The sequence below is a fragment of the Harpia harpyja genome, chromosome 1 (genome assembly GCF_026419915.1).
Source record: "Harpia harpyja isolate bHarHar1 chromosome 1, bHarHar1 primary haplotype, whole genome shotgun sequence".
NCBI lineage: Eukaryota > Metazoa > Chordata > Aves > Accipitriformes > Accipitridae > Harpia > Harpia harpyja.
The window spans coordinates 87352264-87367449 of NC_068940.1; the positions used below are offsets into that span (position 1 = coordinate 87352264).

The 15186-nt window shown below is 41.3% G+C and overlaps 1 protein-coding gene across 1 annotated transcript in view; it reads left to right on the top strand.

The window, feature by feature from the left end:
- The window catches only part of MALRD1 (MAM and LDL receptor class A domain containing 1), a 296040-nt gene that overhangs the window by 82001 nt on the left and 198853 nt on the right, over window positions 1-15186 (top strand). Inside the window, exons 19-20 of the mRNA XM_052803955.1 lie at window positions 672-848; window positions 3335-3512. Of these exons, the coding sequence (XP_052659915.1) occupies window positions 672-848; window positions 3335-3512 (355 nt within the window). The remainder of the gene's footprint in view (window positions 1-671; window positions 849-3334; window positions 3513-15186) is intronic.

The following is a 15186-nucleotide window of genomic DNA, read 5'->3' on the forward strand; positions in this document are numbered from 1 at the left end:
CTTTTATGGACAATAATAGCAAGGGTTTTCAAGAAATGACAGTAAAGCATGAAGAAAGGTGCGTAGTAAAGAATGGGAGGAAAGGCAAAGACAATTGATTTGAAAGAAGTAGTAATGAGTTTGAATGAAACATATAGGAAGTGGTGGAACAAGATAATGACCTCAGAATAATTTTTCTAATGAGAAAAAAATGTTTTTTTCAGTGATAAAATTACAAGAGAAAAAGGTTAGGTAGTAATTTCCACAGTCATTTGCAGTAATTGATGTGTTAAAAAAAAAGCCATTATCATCAGAATAATCTGTTAGCCCTGGCTTACAGGGAAATTAAGTTTTTGTGATTGTTCTGTCAGTCTCCATGACATTAGTTTTTTGAAATGACTCACTGACTGTGACCTGAAAGACAGGTAGGAGGTGTAAATAAATTCCTGCAAGTGTCGAGGATTGTATGAATGGTGGTTGGTTAGCATGACCAACCTGGTGCCTTCCACTGAGGAAATGTTCAATTCACTTCCTGCTGGGCAGCGTTTAAGTCATTCAGCTTGGCCACCCAGCCATGTTTCCAGCAAAGCTATACCCTTGACAAAGGGTGGGAGTGGCAAGGGGAGAAATTATTACAAAACTAGAATGCCTTAGTCCTACTGCTCAACATTTTGTTGGTTTGTTTTTCAAAGGAAACTTGCCAACAATCTCTACAACTACTTCAGGAACTTCAGTTCCTGCCACGCTCCCCATGAACAACTGCACAGAGAAGGAGTTTGTCTGTAGAGCCTCTGGCCACTGCATCCAGATGATCCAGAAGTGTGATTTTAGACCTGACTGCTCTGATATGTCTGATGAATCAGCTTGTGGTGAGTATACTAAATCTTGTACTTTGCTACCTTATTAGTTTGCGGCTGTTAAACACCTTGCTTTGTCTACTCTCTATTCACCATTGCAATTTGGTATTAGCACCTAGATACTATTTTTAATATGATTTTCCCCAGAAAAATAATAATATTTTGCTCTTAATGTGGGAATCTGAGCCGTTATGCACTTTCTGCCTTCTAATGGGCTGATTCAGACTTGACATTCCAATTCAACTTACTACTGAAATGGGGTGGGGGGGAGGAAAGGAATCCTCAATTCCCCAATGATTGGTACTATACATGACAATTTTTTTGAGTGAGTATAGTTTCTCAAATTAAATGACCTATGACTTATTTAAATCCTCCAAATGTTCACTAGTTCAGACTGGAAGAAAGAATTACTTTACAGTCTCATGTTTGGGGTGCACATCTGGGAGACTTGGGTCCAGTTCTTACCTACTTCAAAGAATATGGGGTTTGGATTTTGGGGGGGTTTTTTTGTTTTTTTTTTAATACAAAGTATTTTCATCAGCAGCAATGACTCTGAAATTCAGCCTACTCCATGCAGAAGTGACTGCTAGCCTGTAAATTCCTAAAGCCTGATGGTCAGATGGGAACCCTGGAACTGGAACAATGGACTAGGGTCACCACATGTTGTCTGTAGAGGTCCAAGAGAATTGTTGATTGCTTCTGAGTTGCAGCAGTTTACACTATAGCATTTTAGAAGAAACTGTCAATGACTTTGCTTTGCCTTAAAGGACAGTACTTGAAAATACTGCTGTACCGAAGCTGATTAATGGGGGGGACAGACATCTAGAGACAGTGACCTCATCAGCCTTTGCAAGATAAACTATTCTCACTGAAGATCAAAACCCTACATTCATTACACATTGTGTAGGGAACTCAATCACCTCTCTCAGGGCTGAGGGCTCAATGAGGAAAAGTAACATTATACTCCCTCTGTCTATTTCTTATGTGGGAATAACTCTGGAAGAAATGAATCTGATATATAAATATCACTGGGTAATTTCCTATAGTGTGAAAAAACACCAGCCATTGAAATTCTGCACTGAAAAATAAATGCAGAGCACTTTGGATAGAATGGTTTGTTGGGTTTTTTTCCCCTCAGAAATTTACATTGCCTTATAAAACATCCTTTCTTTCTGAGAGAGATGAATACTGTGGAGAATACACCTTTACATATTTGCTCTGTCTGAAGTCTCCCATCACTACAGCAATAATGGCAATTTATCAGTCAAATGACAGTGCTGGAATAGGAGTTAAGTATGTCCTGACTGAGGGCAGAAAGATGTTCTCACGAAGGTGTTCTCTTTCTCAGAGGCATTTGAAACATAATGTTTATAAAACACATTAAAAAGGGGGAATAAACATGTGATACTATGCCACTCATCATTCTCAGGAAATGTCACAAATCTTTATATGGGTAACTCATGAAATCATACTGGCTGTGGTTTGCTTCCTTACTGGTGATATACAAGCTATAAATCCAAACACACTCCCTCCTTAGTCTACCATTTTTAGCCTCCAAGGAAGGAAGCATCAGGCACATTCTCCTAACTCACTGTGATTTCTTGATGTAGAAGTTACCTCTGCTATGCTAGCATTTGAGCTTTGTGGGTTAAAACAAATTCTCGTTTCCCTGCACAGTTCTCACAGCAGTCACTTAGACTTGAGTATAATAATCTGTTTCAAAGTTCTGGAAAGTGACAAGACTCACCTTGGATCACCTAGATGAAGTTTCTGCAAAATATTCAGGAAGATGTACTGGAGAATAAATATTCATAACAGAAATGGAAAATAAATGAGTTTCTTTCCCCTAAATGTTCTTACAGGGGGGTGCATTGTGAAGGGGGGTTGGTAGTGAGCTCACTTTTTTTTGTCCAGTTGCTCAGGAATCAAAAACTGAGGCACAGGCAGCTGCATATTTGTGTGGTAAGACAACAATGCAGTATTTGATGTCAATACCAAATACCTGCATTATTATGTGGCTTTTAGGTATTGTGGGGACTGCTTGAAATATTGATTTGGTTTTTTAGAGTTTTGGTCATGGACTTTGTACACAAAGTACAACGAGTTGTTAATGTCGTCAGTCTACAGGACTGAAGAAAGAACCATGCAGCAGCTGACAGATTTGCTGATGAATTTTACATGCATTTCATTGTATATCACACAACAGATTATTAGAATGGCCTGAAAGCTGGTCAGAACACATATGAAGGTAGATACTGAGGTGCAAAAGAATTGGTGTATACCCAAACTTAGAATCTGCCTGATAGAAAAGAACACAGAAAAATATAATTGATATTTTATCCATAGAGGAAAAACTATGCATGTTAGGACTGTGTAAGTATTCATGGATACTATAAATAGAATCCTTTTTATTGCCATGTTGTTTACTTTATCATAAAATCAATTAATGCTTTCAAATTTTTATATAAACATGAAGTATTCACTGTTCATTTTTAAAGTAATGGAAGTCTGTGACTTTGAAGATAAAAACCAGTGTGGATGGTACCAACCAGCCTTGGAACAGATGTCAGGAAATGATTCCATCCATACCACAAACCTATTCAAGTGGGAACTTGGAAGAGGAGCAAATCTCTACCCTGGGCAAGAAAAACACTGCCCATTAATTGATCATACTATGTGAGTACAATTTTTCAGGTACCTGAATCTTTCTTGGACTGTGTGAATTTAGCCATGTATGGATTATCAGGAGGAAAAACTGCTCAGTTCACAGTATTGAAGCAGCTTACCAATTTATTAATGGAATGTAGTTAACTTACAATGCAGGATGAATAACATCTATACAACAGGTGAATCAAAATACAAAATGTTAATAAACAGGTACAAATTTCTAACCACCCTTCTAAAAGTAATTCCCAAAATTTCAGTACCTCTCCATCCAGAGAAACACGTGTGCACTCCCTCTCCCAGAGGACGTGGCGTACAAGCATGTTCCCCTGTACAGAAAAGCAAGTTTGGAGACATGGTTGCTCCAGCTTTACATGTACACATGCTGCTGCCTATACAATCTGTTAATACATATGCCATGAGAAATCAACCCTCCTTGTGGCACCCTAAACTGTCATGTCAGCCCACCAGCTGGATGCAGGCTATTTGCAGCATCCAGTGGGGACGATGCTCTGTCTGTATGCAGTGCTTGTGGCACCAGCAAGATGACCTCTGGCATTTCAAAAACAGGTTTTGGCTCCTGCTGTTTCCACGCCATAATGTCTCCCCACTGTTACAAATTTTCATCCTACTTTTATACTTCTTTTCAAGCTGACTTCTCGTTTGTTTAAAAGCTGTCTTTGCAATTCACTGGCTACTGTTTAATTTAGTTGATGGTGGTCATCATCTTGATCAGTTTTGGGTGAACACCTTCTCAGATGGTCTTTATTCACACAGACAGTGTACACTCACTTTTCTCCCTTACTAGCTATTGTTATCCCAGCAGTTTTGCCCAAGGGTGGGCAGTACAAGTTGTTACACCAACAATGGGTCTTGTGAATTCTGCTGTCATTTAATAATTAACTTATGCACTTCAAAATGACTGTAATTAGAGTTAAATTGAGTTTAGTTGATATTTTACCATTTTTCTGATAAATTATATCACTTCATAGTAAGATGAAAAATATCTCTGTTCTCTCAGGGAAGATTTCCAAATTAATTTTGGATTCTAGGTAGATTGTTTATGATAATTACTAACTCCTCCCAAAGACATTCCTTTGATTTGTCTCAAGGAGCAAAACTTAGCTTTTTTTTCCATGGAGATTTGGGTTTACCTGTTTTGTTTTGGTTTTTTTTTTTTAAGTAAGAAATGTGATTAAAAAAATGCATGAATGCAATTTATATTCCAGTTAAAAGTAACAGTTAAGATTTATTGAGACAAAATCCCTACAGGTGACTAGTAAACGTATTAAGTACAAACTACTTTCAGTGTCATACAACTTCAATTCATCAAATAAGGAAATTTCTGTACAGCATCATTCTTCTGAACAGAAAAATACTTGCCTAGTTCTAGTGACAGGCATGTTTACTTTCTGTGACAGTAGTCCACAGAGTACAAAAATGGACTCTAAATTAAAACCACTCCAACAGAGTCTTTGCTATATTGCTACCAGTTTAAAATGAGATTATATTGCATTTACTCAGCCTGAGTATCACTATCACTGTGTACTTCATTAAAATCACTATATTTTTTTACCAAAAAAACCCCCAACCCCCAAAAATCCTCATTCAAGAATAGCAAAAAAGAATTACAGTGCTACCTAATTGTTTCAAGGTCTCTACATTATACACAAAGGAAGTGTATTCCATAAAAAAGAGCAACTATTTATGATAAATTGGCTGTCAAACCTTTCATTGATTGCTATTTAATTGTTATACATTAGCTGATACCAGCACTGTATGTGTACTTAGAAATCCTCTCATAGCCTTTCCACTACAGATTTGCATTGGCACAGTGATACATGAAATTGTATTTACTGTTTTTCAACATATTTTCAAGGTTTAATGCAACTAACAGTATATCAAAAAGGACTGATGAAAAGAGAAAGTAAATGATCCACAGAGATTGTAGTTTTCAGGCAACACCGAAATGGATTGCTGTTGTGATGTTTCACACCAGATGTAATTTGGTTGTACTGTTTCCCCATTCACTTTGTTTATTGACCTGTAGAAGAGAATGGGAGCATGATGCTTCCAAATTACAGCAGGAGATGCAAAGCAGCAGTTTTGTTGAATTAAAACCCTGCAACATTTTATTTTCTCATCCATTTTCCCCAAATTCCCATGGACTTAGATGAGAGAAGCTGTAATACTGTAATCCTGTGTGTTTGCTTATTAAAATAAAGCATGCAGGATTATGTACAGAAATGCTTAGATTCATCCTGATGCGTGAGTGGGTGACAGTGCAGCTTACAAGTTCTTTCAGCAGAAATACCTGTGAATAGTTGGAGACTCAAACCATCTGCTTCCCATAGAATATGTATTTGGGCTAGCCACAGGCAGGCTGATGAATTATAAGGTAGAGATGTGAGCCTTTGAAGTTGTAATTGCATTAATTGAGTGAAAGTAATGACTTCAGAAATGGAGGACAGAACAGCTTGTATATGTGCATATAAGCCCAAGGCTGGAGGAACAGAAGCCCTTATGGGAGTCTGCTATGGCAGCCTGACAGTTTTTGGCTTGAGCTGGGGAAAGGCTGGCACATGTTTTGCAAAGAACTAGGTGACATTGGCATTCTGCACTGAAAAGACCATTATACATCTATGAACGTAGAGCTCTTATGGCACATTTCTACACTCAGCAAATGGGAATTCTCTATTGCAGTTAGGTTTCAAAATGCTGTAATAATGAAAGTATCAATTTGTGTAGGCTTAAACAAGTGTATAGAATAGACCCCACCAAATGAGTAACTCCATAAATTTATTTCCATTTTAGAGAAACTGGTTAGTGATGTAGCAAATTCTTTGACATTATTGATGATATTTGGGTACACCTGTTATTTGAAAACTTTATAGGCACTTAATTGATATGATAATCATACCCAAATCTGTCATCAAAACTAATGAATCAAAACAAAAAAGGATGTGGAACTAAATTCTAAGCTCACATGATAATTATTGCTGTGTAAATAGCTCCCTTGATAACCATATGTTTAACACATCTGTCTTGCCTTTGTGTCTTCTTTTCAGACAATCATTATCAGAATTTAGGAAAACTTAGGAAAAATTAAAGTCTTTAAGTAATATACTTAAGCCCAGCAGTTTCTTCAGCAGTCAAGAAATGTTTTAAACTTGAGATTCTAAGAGCTTCAAAATAGGTGAAAAAAAATTATAAACCCACAGGACTCTGTTCATGAAACATTGGAAAGGAGAAAGCTGAATTTAACTACTTGAAGGCACTTCTTTTTTTCATACTGCATTTCACTTAGCTGATATAACCAAACCCCCCAAATATTTCTATTATATTACATGTCCAAATCACCCTTGTTCTGTGCCATTGAGCATGACAGAGAAGAGACAATAAAAGGAGCATTGAAATCTACATTGAAATCTAAGCGCTAGATTGAGGCAGACTGGGAGGTTCCCGAGGCCCTGGAGAGCCGGGGAAGGGCAGAGGGACCCGGCCGGAGCCGGCGGCTCTCGCGGGAGAGGCTGACGCGGCGTGGGCGTTGCCAGGGGCAACCGCGGGAGATTTGAAGGCCCCTGAGGAGCGCCAGCGACCAGGAGCGCGGCGAACAGGACGGGCAAACAGGGCGTGGCGCGTCAGAAAGGGCGTGGCGTGGCAGTTTGCGCGGCAGTTCGTGCAGGCAGGGCGCAGCCCCCAACTCTTCCTAGCTCGAGCAGGCTGCTCAAGTGGTGGGTGTCGGCCCAGAGGGAGACCCAGGTATGGTTGCCACTCGGGGGAAAGCCATTGTTAGGAAAAATATGGCAACGCAGATAGAGGTCCCACGTAAACATGCAGCTGTCCAGGTCTCTGGCTGCAGGGAGTGCCTGAGTCTATCAGAAATGATGGAGGTCAGCGGGGACACCTCTTGTGTGAGGTGTGACCAGGTGAGTGATTTGCTCAGCCTGGTGGTAGAGCTGAAGGAGGAAGTGGAAAGGTTGAGGAGTATCAGGGAGTGTGAGAGGGAGATAGATTGGTGGGCCCACACCCTACCATCCCTGAGGCAGGGGCAGCAGATGGAGGCTCCGCAAGAAGCAGAGGTTCCCCTACCCTCCTGCCACCAGGCAGGAGGGGACCTAAGAGATGGAGGGGAATGGATACAGGTCCCTGCTCGGGGAGGCAGGCAAATCCCCTCCCGGTCTCCCTCACCTTCCCAGTTGCCCCTACGCAACAGGTATGGGGCTCTGGAACTTGAGGACCAGGCCAGTGAAGATCAGGGTGTAGATGAAGCCCTATCTAGGGAGGTGCCTAAGCCCAGTCGGGCATCCCCACGCATTCTCACATCCTCAGAAAAAAGAAAAAGGAGGGTAATTGTTGTAGGCAACTCCCTCTTAAGGGGGACAGAGGGCCCGATATGCAGACCTGACCCATCCCACCGGGAAGTCTGCTGCCTCCCTGGGGCCCGGGTAAAAGACATTACCAGGAAACTCCCTGGTCTGGTTCGGACCTCTGATTATTACCCATTGCTAGTTGTGCAGGTTGGCAGTGATGAGATTGCAGAGAGGAATCCAAAGGCAATCAAAAGGGATTTCAGGGCACTGGGACGATTAGTAGAAAGATCGGGAGCACAGGTAGTGTTTTCCTCAATCCCTTCAGTGGCAGGGAAATACACTGAAAGGAACAGGAAAACACACCTGGTCAATACGTGGCTCAGAGGCTGGTGCCATCGGTGGAATTTTGGGTTTTTTGATCATGGGGAGACTTACACAGCACCGGGCTTGCTAGCGACAGATGGTGTCCAGCTGTCTCATAGGGGTAAGAGAATCCTTGCTCATGAGATGGCAGGGCTCATAGAAAGGGCTTTAAACTAGGTTCGAAGGGGGCAAGGGATAAAACTAGGTGCACCAGAGATGAGCCTGGGGGCAGCGTGCCGATGTTAGGGGTGGATTCGATGACCCAGCTCAAATGCATCTATGCCAACGCACGCAGCATGGGCAATAAACAGGAGGAGCTGGAAGCCATTGTGCAGCAGGATAGATATGACTTAGTCGCCATCACGGAAACATGGTGGGATGACTCCCATGACTGGAGTGCTGCAAGCTCTTCAGAAGGGACAGGCAAGGTAGAAGAGGTGGTGGGGTGGCTCTCTATGTTAGGGAATGTTTTGACTGTTCAGAGCTACACGATTCTGATGACAAGGTGGAGTGCTTATGGGTGAGGATGAGAGGGAAAGCCAATAAGACAGATATTGTGCTGGGAGTCTGTTATAGACCGCCTGACCAGGTTGAAGAGACAGATGAATCATTCTACAAGCGGCTGGCAGTAGTCTCAGAATCGTGTGCCCTCGTCCTTGTGGGGGACTTTAACTTTCCAGACATCTGCTGGAAATACAACACAGCAGTGAGTAAACAATCTAGGAGGTTCCTGGAGTGTGTGGAAGATAACTTCTTGACACAGCTGGTGGGTGAGCCAACCAGGGGAGGAGCCTTGCTAGACCTGTTGTTTACGAACAGGGAAGGACTGGTGGGAGGTGTGATGGTTGGAGGCTGTCTTGGGCTTAGTGACCATGAAATGGTAGAATTTTCAATTCTTGGTGAGGCAAAGAAGGTGGTCAGCAAAACCACCACTATGGACTTCCGGAGGGCTAACTTTGGCCTCTTCGAGGCACTGGTTGAGAGAGTCCCTTGGGAGACAGTCCTGAAGGGCAAAGGGGTCCAGGAGGGATGGACATTCTTTAAAAAGGAAATCTTAATGGCTCAGGACCAGGCTATTCCCATGTGCCGCAAGTCAAACCGCCGAGGAAAACGACCGGCCTGGCTGAATGGGGAGCTTTTGCTAGGACTTAAGAAAAAAAGGAGAGTTTATCATCTCTGGAGGAAAGGGCGGGCAACTTGGGAGGAGTACAGGGATCTTGTTAGATCATACAGAGAGAAAATTAGAAAGGCGAAAGCTCAGCTGGAACTAAATCTGGCCACTAGTGTAAGGGACAACAAAAAATGTTTTTACAAATATGTTAACAGTAAAAAGAATCCCAAGGAGAATATCTATCCTTTAATGGATACAGAAGGGAACGTAGCAACCAGTGATGAGGAAAAGGCCGAGGTACTTAATGCCTTCTTTGCCTCAGTCTTTAATAGTGAGTCCAGTCATCCTCAGGGTACTCCACCTCATGAGCTGGAAGGTAAGGATGAAGAGCATAACATACCCCCCTTAATCCAGGAGGAATTAGTTAGGGACCTGTTACGCCATCTGGACACTCACAAATCTATGTGTGGGTCACGAGTGGTGTTCCCCAGGGCTCGGTGTTGGGCCCTGTTCTGTTTAATATCTTTATTGATGATTTGGATGAGGGGATTGAGTGCACCCTCAGCAAGTTTGCAGACGACACCAAGTTGGGAGGCAGGGTCGATCTGCTTGAGGGTAGGGAGGCTCTACAAAGAGATCTGGACAGGCTGGATCGATGGGCTGAGGCCAATTGTATGAAGTTTAACACGGCCAAGTGCCGGGTCCTGCACTTCGGTCATGGCAACCCCATGCAGCGCTACAGGCTTGGGGAAGAGTGGCTGGAAAGCTGCCCGGCAGAGAAAGACCTGGGGGTGCTGGTTGACAGCCGGCTGAATATGAGCCAGCAGTGTGCCCAGATGGCCAAGAAGGCCAATCGCATCCTGGCCTGTATCAGGAACAGTGTGGCCAGCAGGAACAGGGAGGTGGTTGTTCCCCTGTACTCGGCACTGGTGAGGCCGCACCTCGAGTACTGTGTTCAGTTTTGGGCCCCTCACTACAGGAAAGACGTTGAGCTGCTTGAGTGTGTCCAGAGAAGGGCAACCAAGTTGGTGAGGGGCCTTGAGCACAAGTCTTATGAGGAGCGGCTGAGGGATCTGGGGTTGTTCAGTCTAGAAAAGAGGAGGCTGAGGGGAGACCTTATCGCTCTCTACAGCTACCTGAAAGGGGGTTGTAGTGAGGTGGGTGCTGGTCTCTTCTGTCAGGTGTCTGGAGATAGGACAAGAGGAAATGGCCTCAAGTTGAGGCAAGGGAGATTTAGGTTAGATATTAGGAAAAATTTCTTTACTGAGAGGGTTGTCAAACATTGGAATGGGCTGCCCAGGGAAGTGGTTGAGTCACCATCCCTGGAGGTATTCAAAAAGCGAGTGGATAGGGTACTCCAGGGCATGGTTTAGGGGGCATGGTTAATGGTTGGACTTGATGATCTTGAAGGTCTTTTCCAACCGAAATGATTCAATGATTCTATGATTCTATTGAAATGCATTTTTCAGTATATGGTAAATACTACGTAGTCTCCAAAATAGTTAAGTCCAGTTAAGGAATAGCTTGTGTGAAGGGGTCAGAGACCTGATCAACTATGACCTGGAAAGTGCTGCGCAAGGAATGTTGAGACAGCCTTATATGCACAAAGCTTTATTTGGAGCATCCATAGCTGAATACATTCATTCTAAAGGTAAGATTTTCTCTTTGTAAAAAAACAAAGGAGATAGAGGTAAAACTGTCTCCAGTGGCCAGACAGGGAGAAAAGCAACAAGGTGTTTCACAGATAAGGGTCCTCTCCAGTACAGCATATTTCCCCCTGTAACTCTTTTTCCATAGCAGCTATATAGTTTTTTTCATCAGGACTGGACTGTCTCAGGATTTGTGAGGTGCAAGGGCATGAAAAAACCTATATGAACAACAAAGGGAAAAATCATTGCTGCAGCAGCCTCCTAGTGCCTAGGTGGTAGGGTGCAAAGTTGGAGGTCAAAGGCAAACTGTAGAGCTGCAAATGGGAGGATGAGAGGAGCCCAGGCCACTCCTCCTCCAATCACTGCAGTAGCTGCCTTGAGCTACCCAAAAGACAGCTGGAGCTCTCCATCCTCCCGACACTCTCAGCACAGGCAGATACTTCTTGACCATTGTAGGAGAGCTTTTTTGAAGTTGACTTGTCTTCCCACTAGCTTCATGCCAGTACTTCATTCCAGCCACCTTCTTGATTCGAGGAGTGCTTTATATCCAAAAGCAAACCTTTTAAAAGCCTTTTCCAATATTGGGATAGCTTTGTCCATGTGACATTTAGATATAGCTCTTGAGACACTTGTGTGCTATATGCAAATATCTCATTCAAACGCTGGAAGATGACTTCTTCACTTGGATGATCCTACATGTGTCTCAAAAGCACACGTACTCTCATATGGAGACAGTATCTTCTCTAGAGTGACTTGCGATGCAGAAGTTACAGGAAGATGCTTACAGTTAGCTCAGCAAATATTTAAAACACATATTCTCTTATAAAAGTGATTCAGCCAAGTATTTTTCTAAACCCAGAAATTTAGCCTTTCTATCTACCCAAGAAGATCAAAGTAATGCATTTGTATTTTTACATTTATTATTATATTTATATTACTACAAATAATTAAAGACTTGTTGAAAGTCTTGACTGGGTCATTTACAAAAAAATAAAAATGTCTATGACAATTTATTCTATAATCCTTTTTTGTTAAATTAGGAATTTTTTAGAGAATAAGAATTCAGATAATCAAGGTTCAGAAAACAGGGTTTCCTCTGCAGTCTTTTTTGAACAAGGTGCAGCTTAGTATATGCTTGTTCTCTAAGTGGTTGTGAAATATGGACTAATTTGTGTTAGTACTTCATTAAAGTATTAATAAAGCATTACAGGTAATCAAATGCTTTACTGTGCATGCTAGTAAATATCCAGGGTGATGATAAGGCAAGAAACAAGACCATAGATAATTAGACATTTGATGCTAAGTAAAAAAGTAGTTATGGAGGAGCTTTCTACAGTAGCATACAATTTTACACTAAGCTGTAATACAGAAAATTGCTAATTAAAACTAATGCCCATTGTGATTAGAAATTTTGATGGCTTTTTCACTTCAGGCTTGGTTATCTGAGAAGGAAACTCATTCCTCTGTTTCCTTTTGCCTTCAACCTCACAGAATTTATGGAGTTATGACAATGCTAATGAGATGTGGCAGGTTCAGGTGAGCCATGGAAAGACCATGAATTAATCTCAGCCCTGTGTCAGTCAGAAGCCATCAGACTAAAATCTCCAATGGAGAAAATCCAACTAACAGCCACTGTCTGTTGTGTTATGATCAAAACATGGAATCTTTCATCTCTGATGCCATTTGCTTTGTGTGGTGGTTTGTGTGCTGCAATACATTTAAGTACCATTGGTAAATCTTGAGAGAGTTTGAACAGAGATTCTCTGAGAACAGTGATGCTGACAGAACAGAGGAAAAAAGAAAAGGGGGATTAGACTGGTTAATAACATACTAATCTGTGCTCCAACTGTAAAGGTTTATTTGTTTGCAGTGAAGTTTATTAGGCTTTAGTATACCATATCAGCTGTTCTGTTGGTTTAGCCTTCTGCTATTTTAAGGTAGCCTCAAACCAATGATACAGTTTCTGATCTTAAAGGACCCAGCACTTTCTGCAGTTCTAAAGCTCAGCACCTACAGCTCAGAGATTTAGAGATTTGCAAAATTTGCAAATGCACAACCCATGCAGAAAGGAACAACAGCAGTGATCATGCTTTGTCTGAGCAAGAAGTATGTTTTTTTAGACAGTTGTTGCTGCTTCCAAAATTGTTGTTCTGCTCAGCTAGTGAGAGAAGGAAAATTGGATTCAAAGTGCTTAATCAGATTTGTGGTTCATTAGCATTGTGCACTTTCCTCTGATTATAAACTGTGTGTCAGTGCTGCAGTTCAGGTGTGATTAGAGCTGGTGTGGATACACCTGGTCCAGCCCTATTTTGGCTACCATTGGTTATGATTGCCATAGTATGGGAGTGTGACACTTAGCATGGTACACAAAATTTTCCTGGAGTGTGTCGTGGTTTAAGCCCAGCCAGCAACTAGGCACCACACAGCCGCTCGCTCACTCCTCCCCCTGTCCTAGTGGGATGGGGAGGAGAATCAGAAAAAAGAAGTAAAATGCGTGGGTTGAGATAAGAACGATTTAATAACTAAAGTAAAACAAAATGTAATACTACTACTACTACTACTACTACTAAAATATAATCATAATAATAATTGTAATTGGAAGGAATATAATAAAATAATAATTAAAAAAACAAAAAACAAGAAAAAAACAAGTGATGCACAATGCAATTGCTCACCACCTGCTGACCAATGCCTGAGTAGTGATCTGCCCCTCCTGGCCAACTCCCCCCCATTTATATACCGAGCATGGTGTTCTGTGGTATGGAATATCCCTTTGGCTAGTTCGGGTCAGCTGTCCTGGCCATGCTCCCTCCCAGCTTCTTGTACACCTGCTTGCTGGCACAGCATGGGAAACTGAAAAATCCTTAACTTAGGATAAGCACTATCACCAACACCTAAAACATCAGTGTGTTATCAACATTATTCTCACACCAAATCCAAAACGCACTGTACCAGCTACTAAGAAGAAGATTATCCCAGCCAAAACCAGGACAGAGTGCTAAGCAAAGACTTGGGTGGTTACACCTCACTCATCTCTACTTTGCTGTGATTACACTATATCTCTAAAGTACTGGATTTATGTTCATGCGCACCAATTTTCCAGTCTGTTCTCCAGCCAAGTCTGCATACCCATTTGTATTCTTTTCCCCATAGCTGAATAATACTGCCATATGAATCTACAAGAAGTAATTAAAATTAGTTTATAAAATTTCAGTTTCTCCTGTAAAGCCTTGTTCAGAATATACTCTGGACAGTTTATGTGTGCTTTCTGTTTTAAATTTTTTTATCAAAACTCTTATAAAGGAGACTTCTGCTTCTCTTGAACTTTTAGCAAGTGATATATTAATTAACAGAGCAATGGAATTACCATATGTCTTTTTTCCCCCTGTATTTCTTTAAAAACAAATCTCTAAGTTTTATCACGTCATCAGAACCTCTACTTTGTAGAGGTACTCCCAAAGCAGCTTAAATGTGTTTATAATATATGGAATGATTTTTAAAGGACTGATGGACATTAATAAAAAGCTGTCTGCATTATTCCAACCAAAAGGATAAAAAAAGCTCCTGAGATGAAACATCTTCCTGAAGGCACAAATGAAGTCTCATTGCAATACACCACAAGAAATGCTTAATACACCAATTCTGTGTTTGTCATTTTATATGGATAGGTGTCTGAAGAGTTCGACACATTTCACTACCGTATATTTATGTTGGACCTGCTGTCTCATTCTGGTTAGGCTGTGCTGACTACTATTCTTTAAGCAGGAATTGCTTGAAGACACTGAAATTAATGGCAATGCTTTTAAATGAGCCTTTTAGACATGGAGAGTATAAATGATACCTGAGAGTACTATAGTTAGTTACACTTATGTAGAAGTGGAAGAAAAGTATGAGCTTTATGTGATGCTTTTACACTCCATATATCTATTCTCAATAGTATTATTTACTTCAGACAAATGTGCGTGTATACCTATTGATCTTGCTTGAGGACTTTATTCACGGTGAAGTGAAACACATAGCGTTAAGCCTTATAGGCTCCACAGCTGTCTCTAAGAAGATACTTATAGTACTCTTAAAGACAAGGGAAAATGAAAGGAAGGGGATACTTCAGCCTTGTAAAGAGCAGTTTATTTAGCATGTTACAGTGTATCTATCTATCACAGGCTCTGATGGATATTGTGCTTCTATATGTGCAATTCTTGTGATTCTTAACGGGTGTAGATTTCATCAGAATAAAGACTCATGGGAGT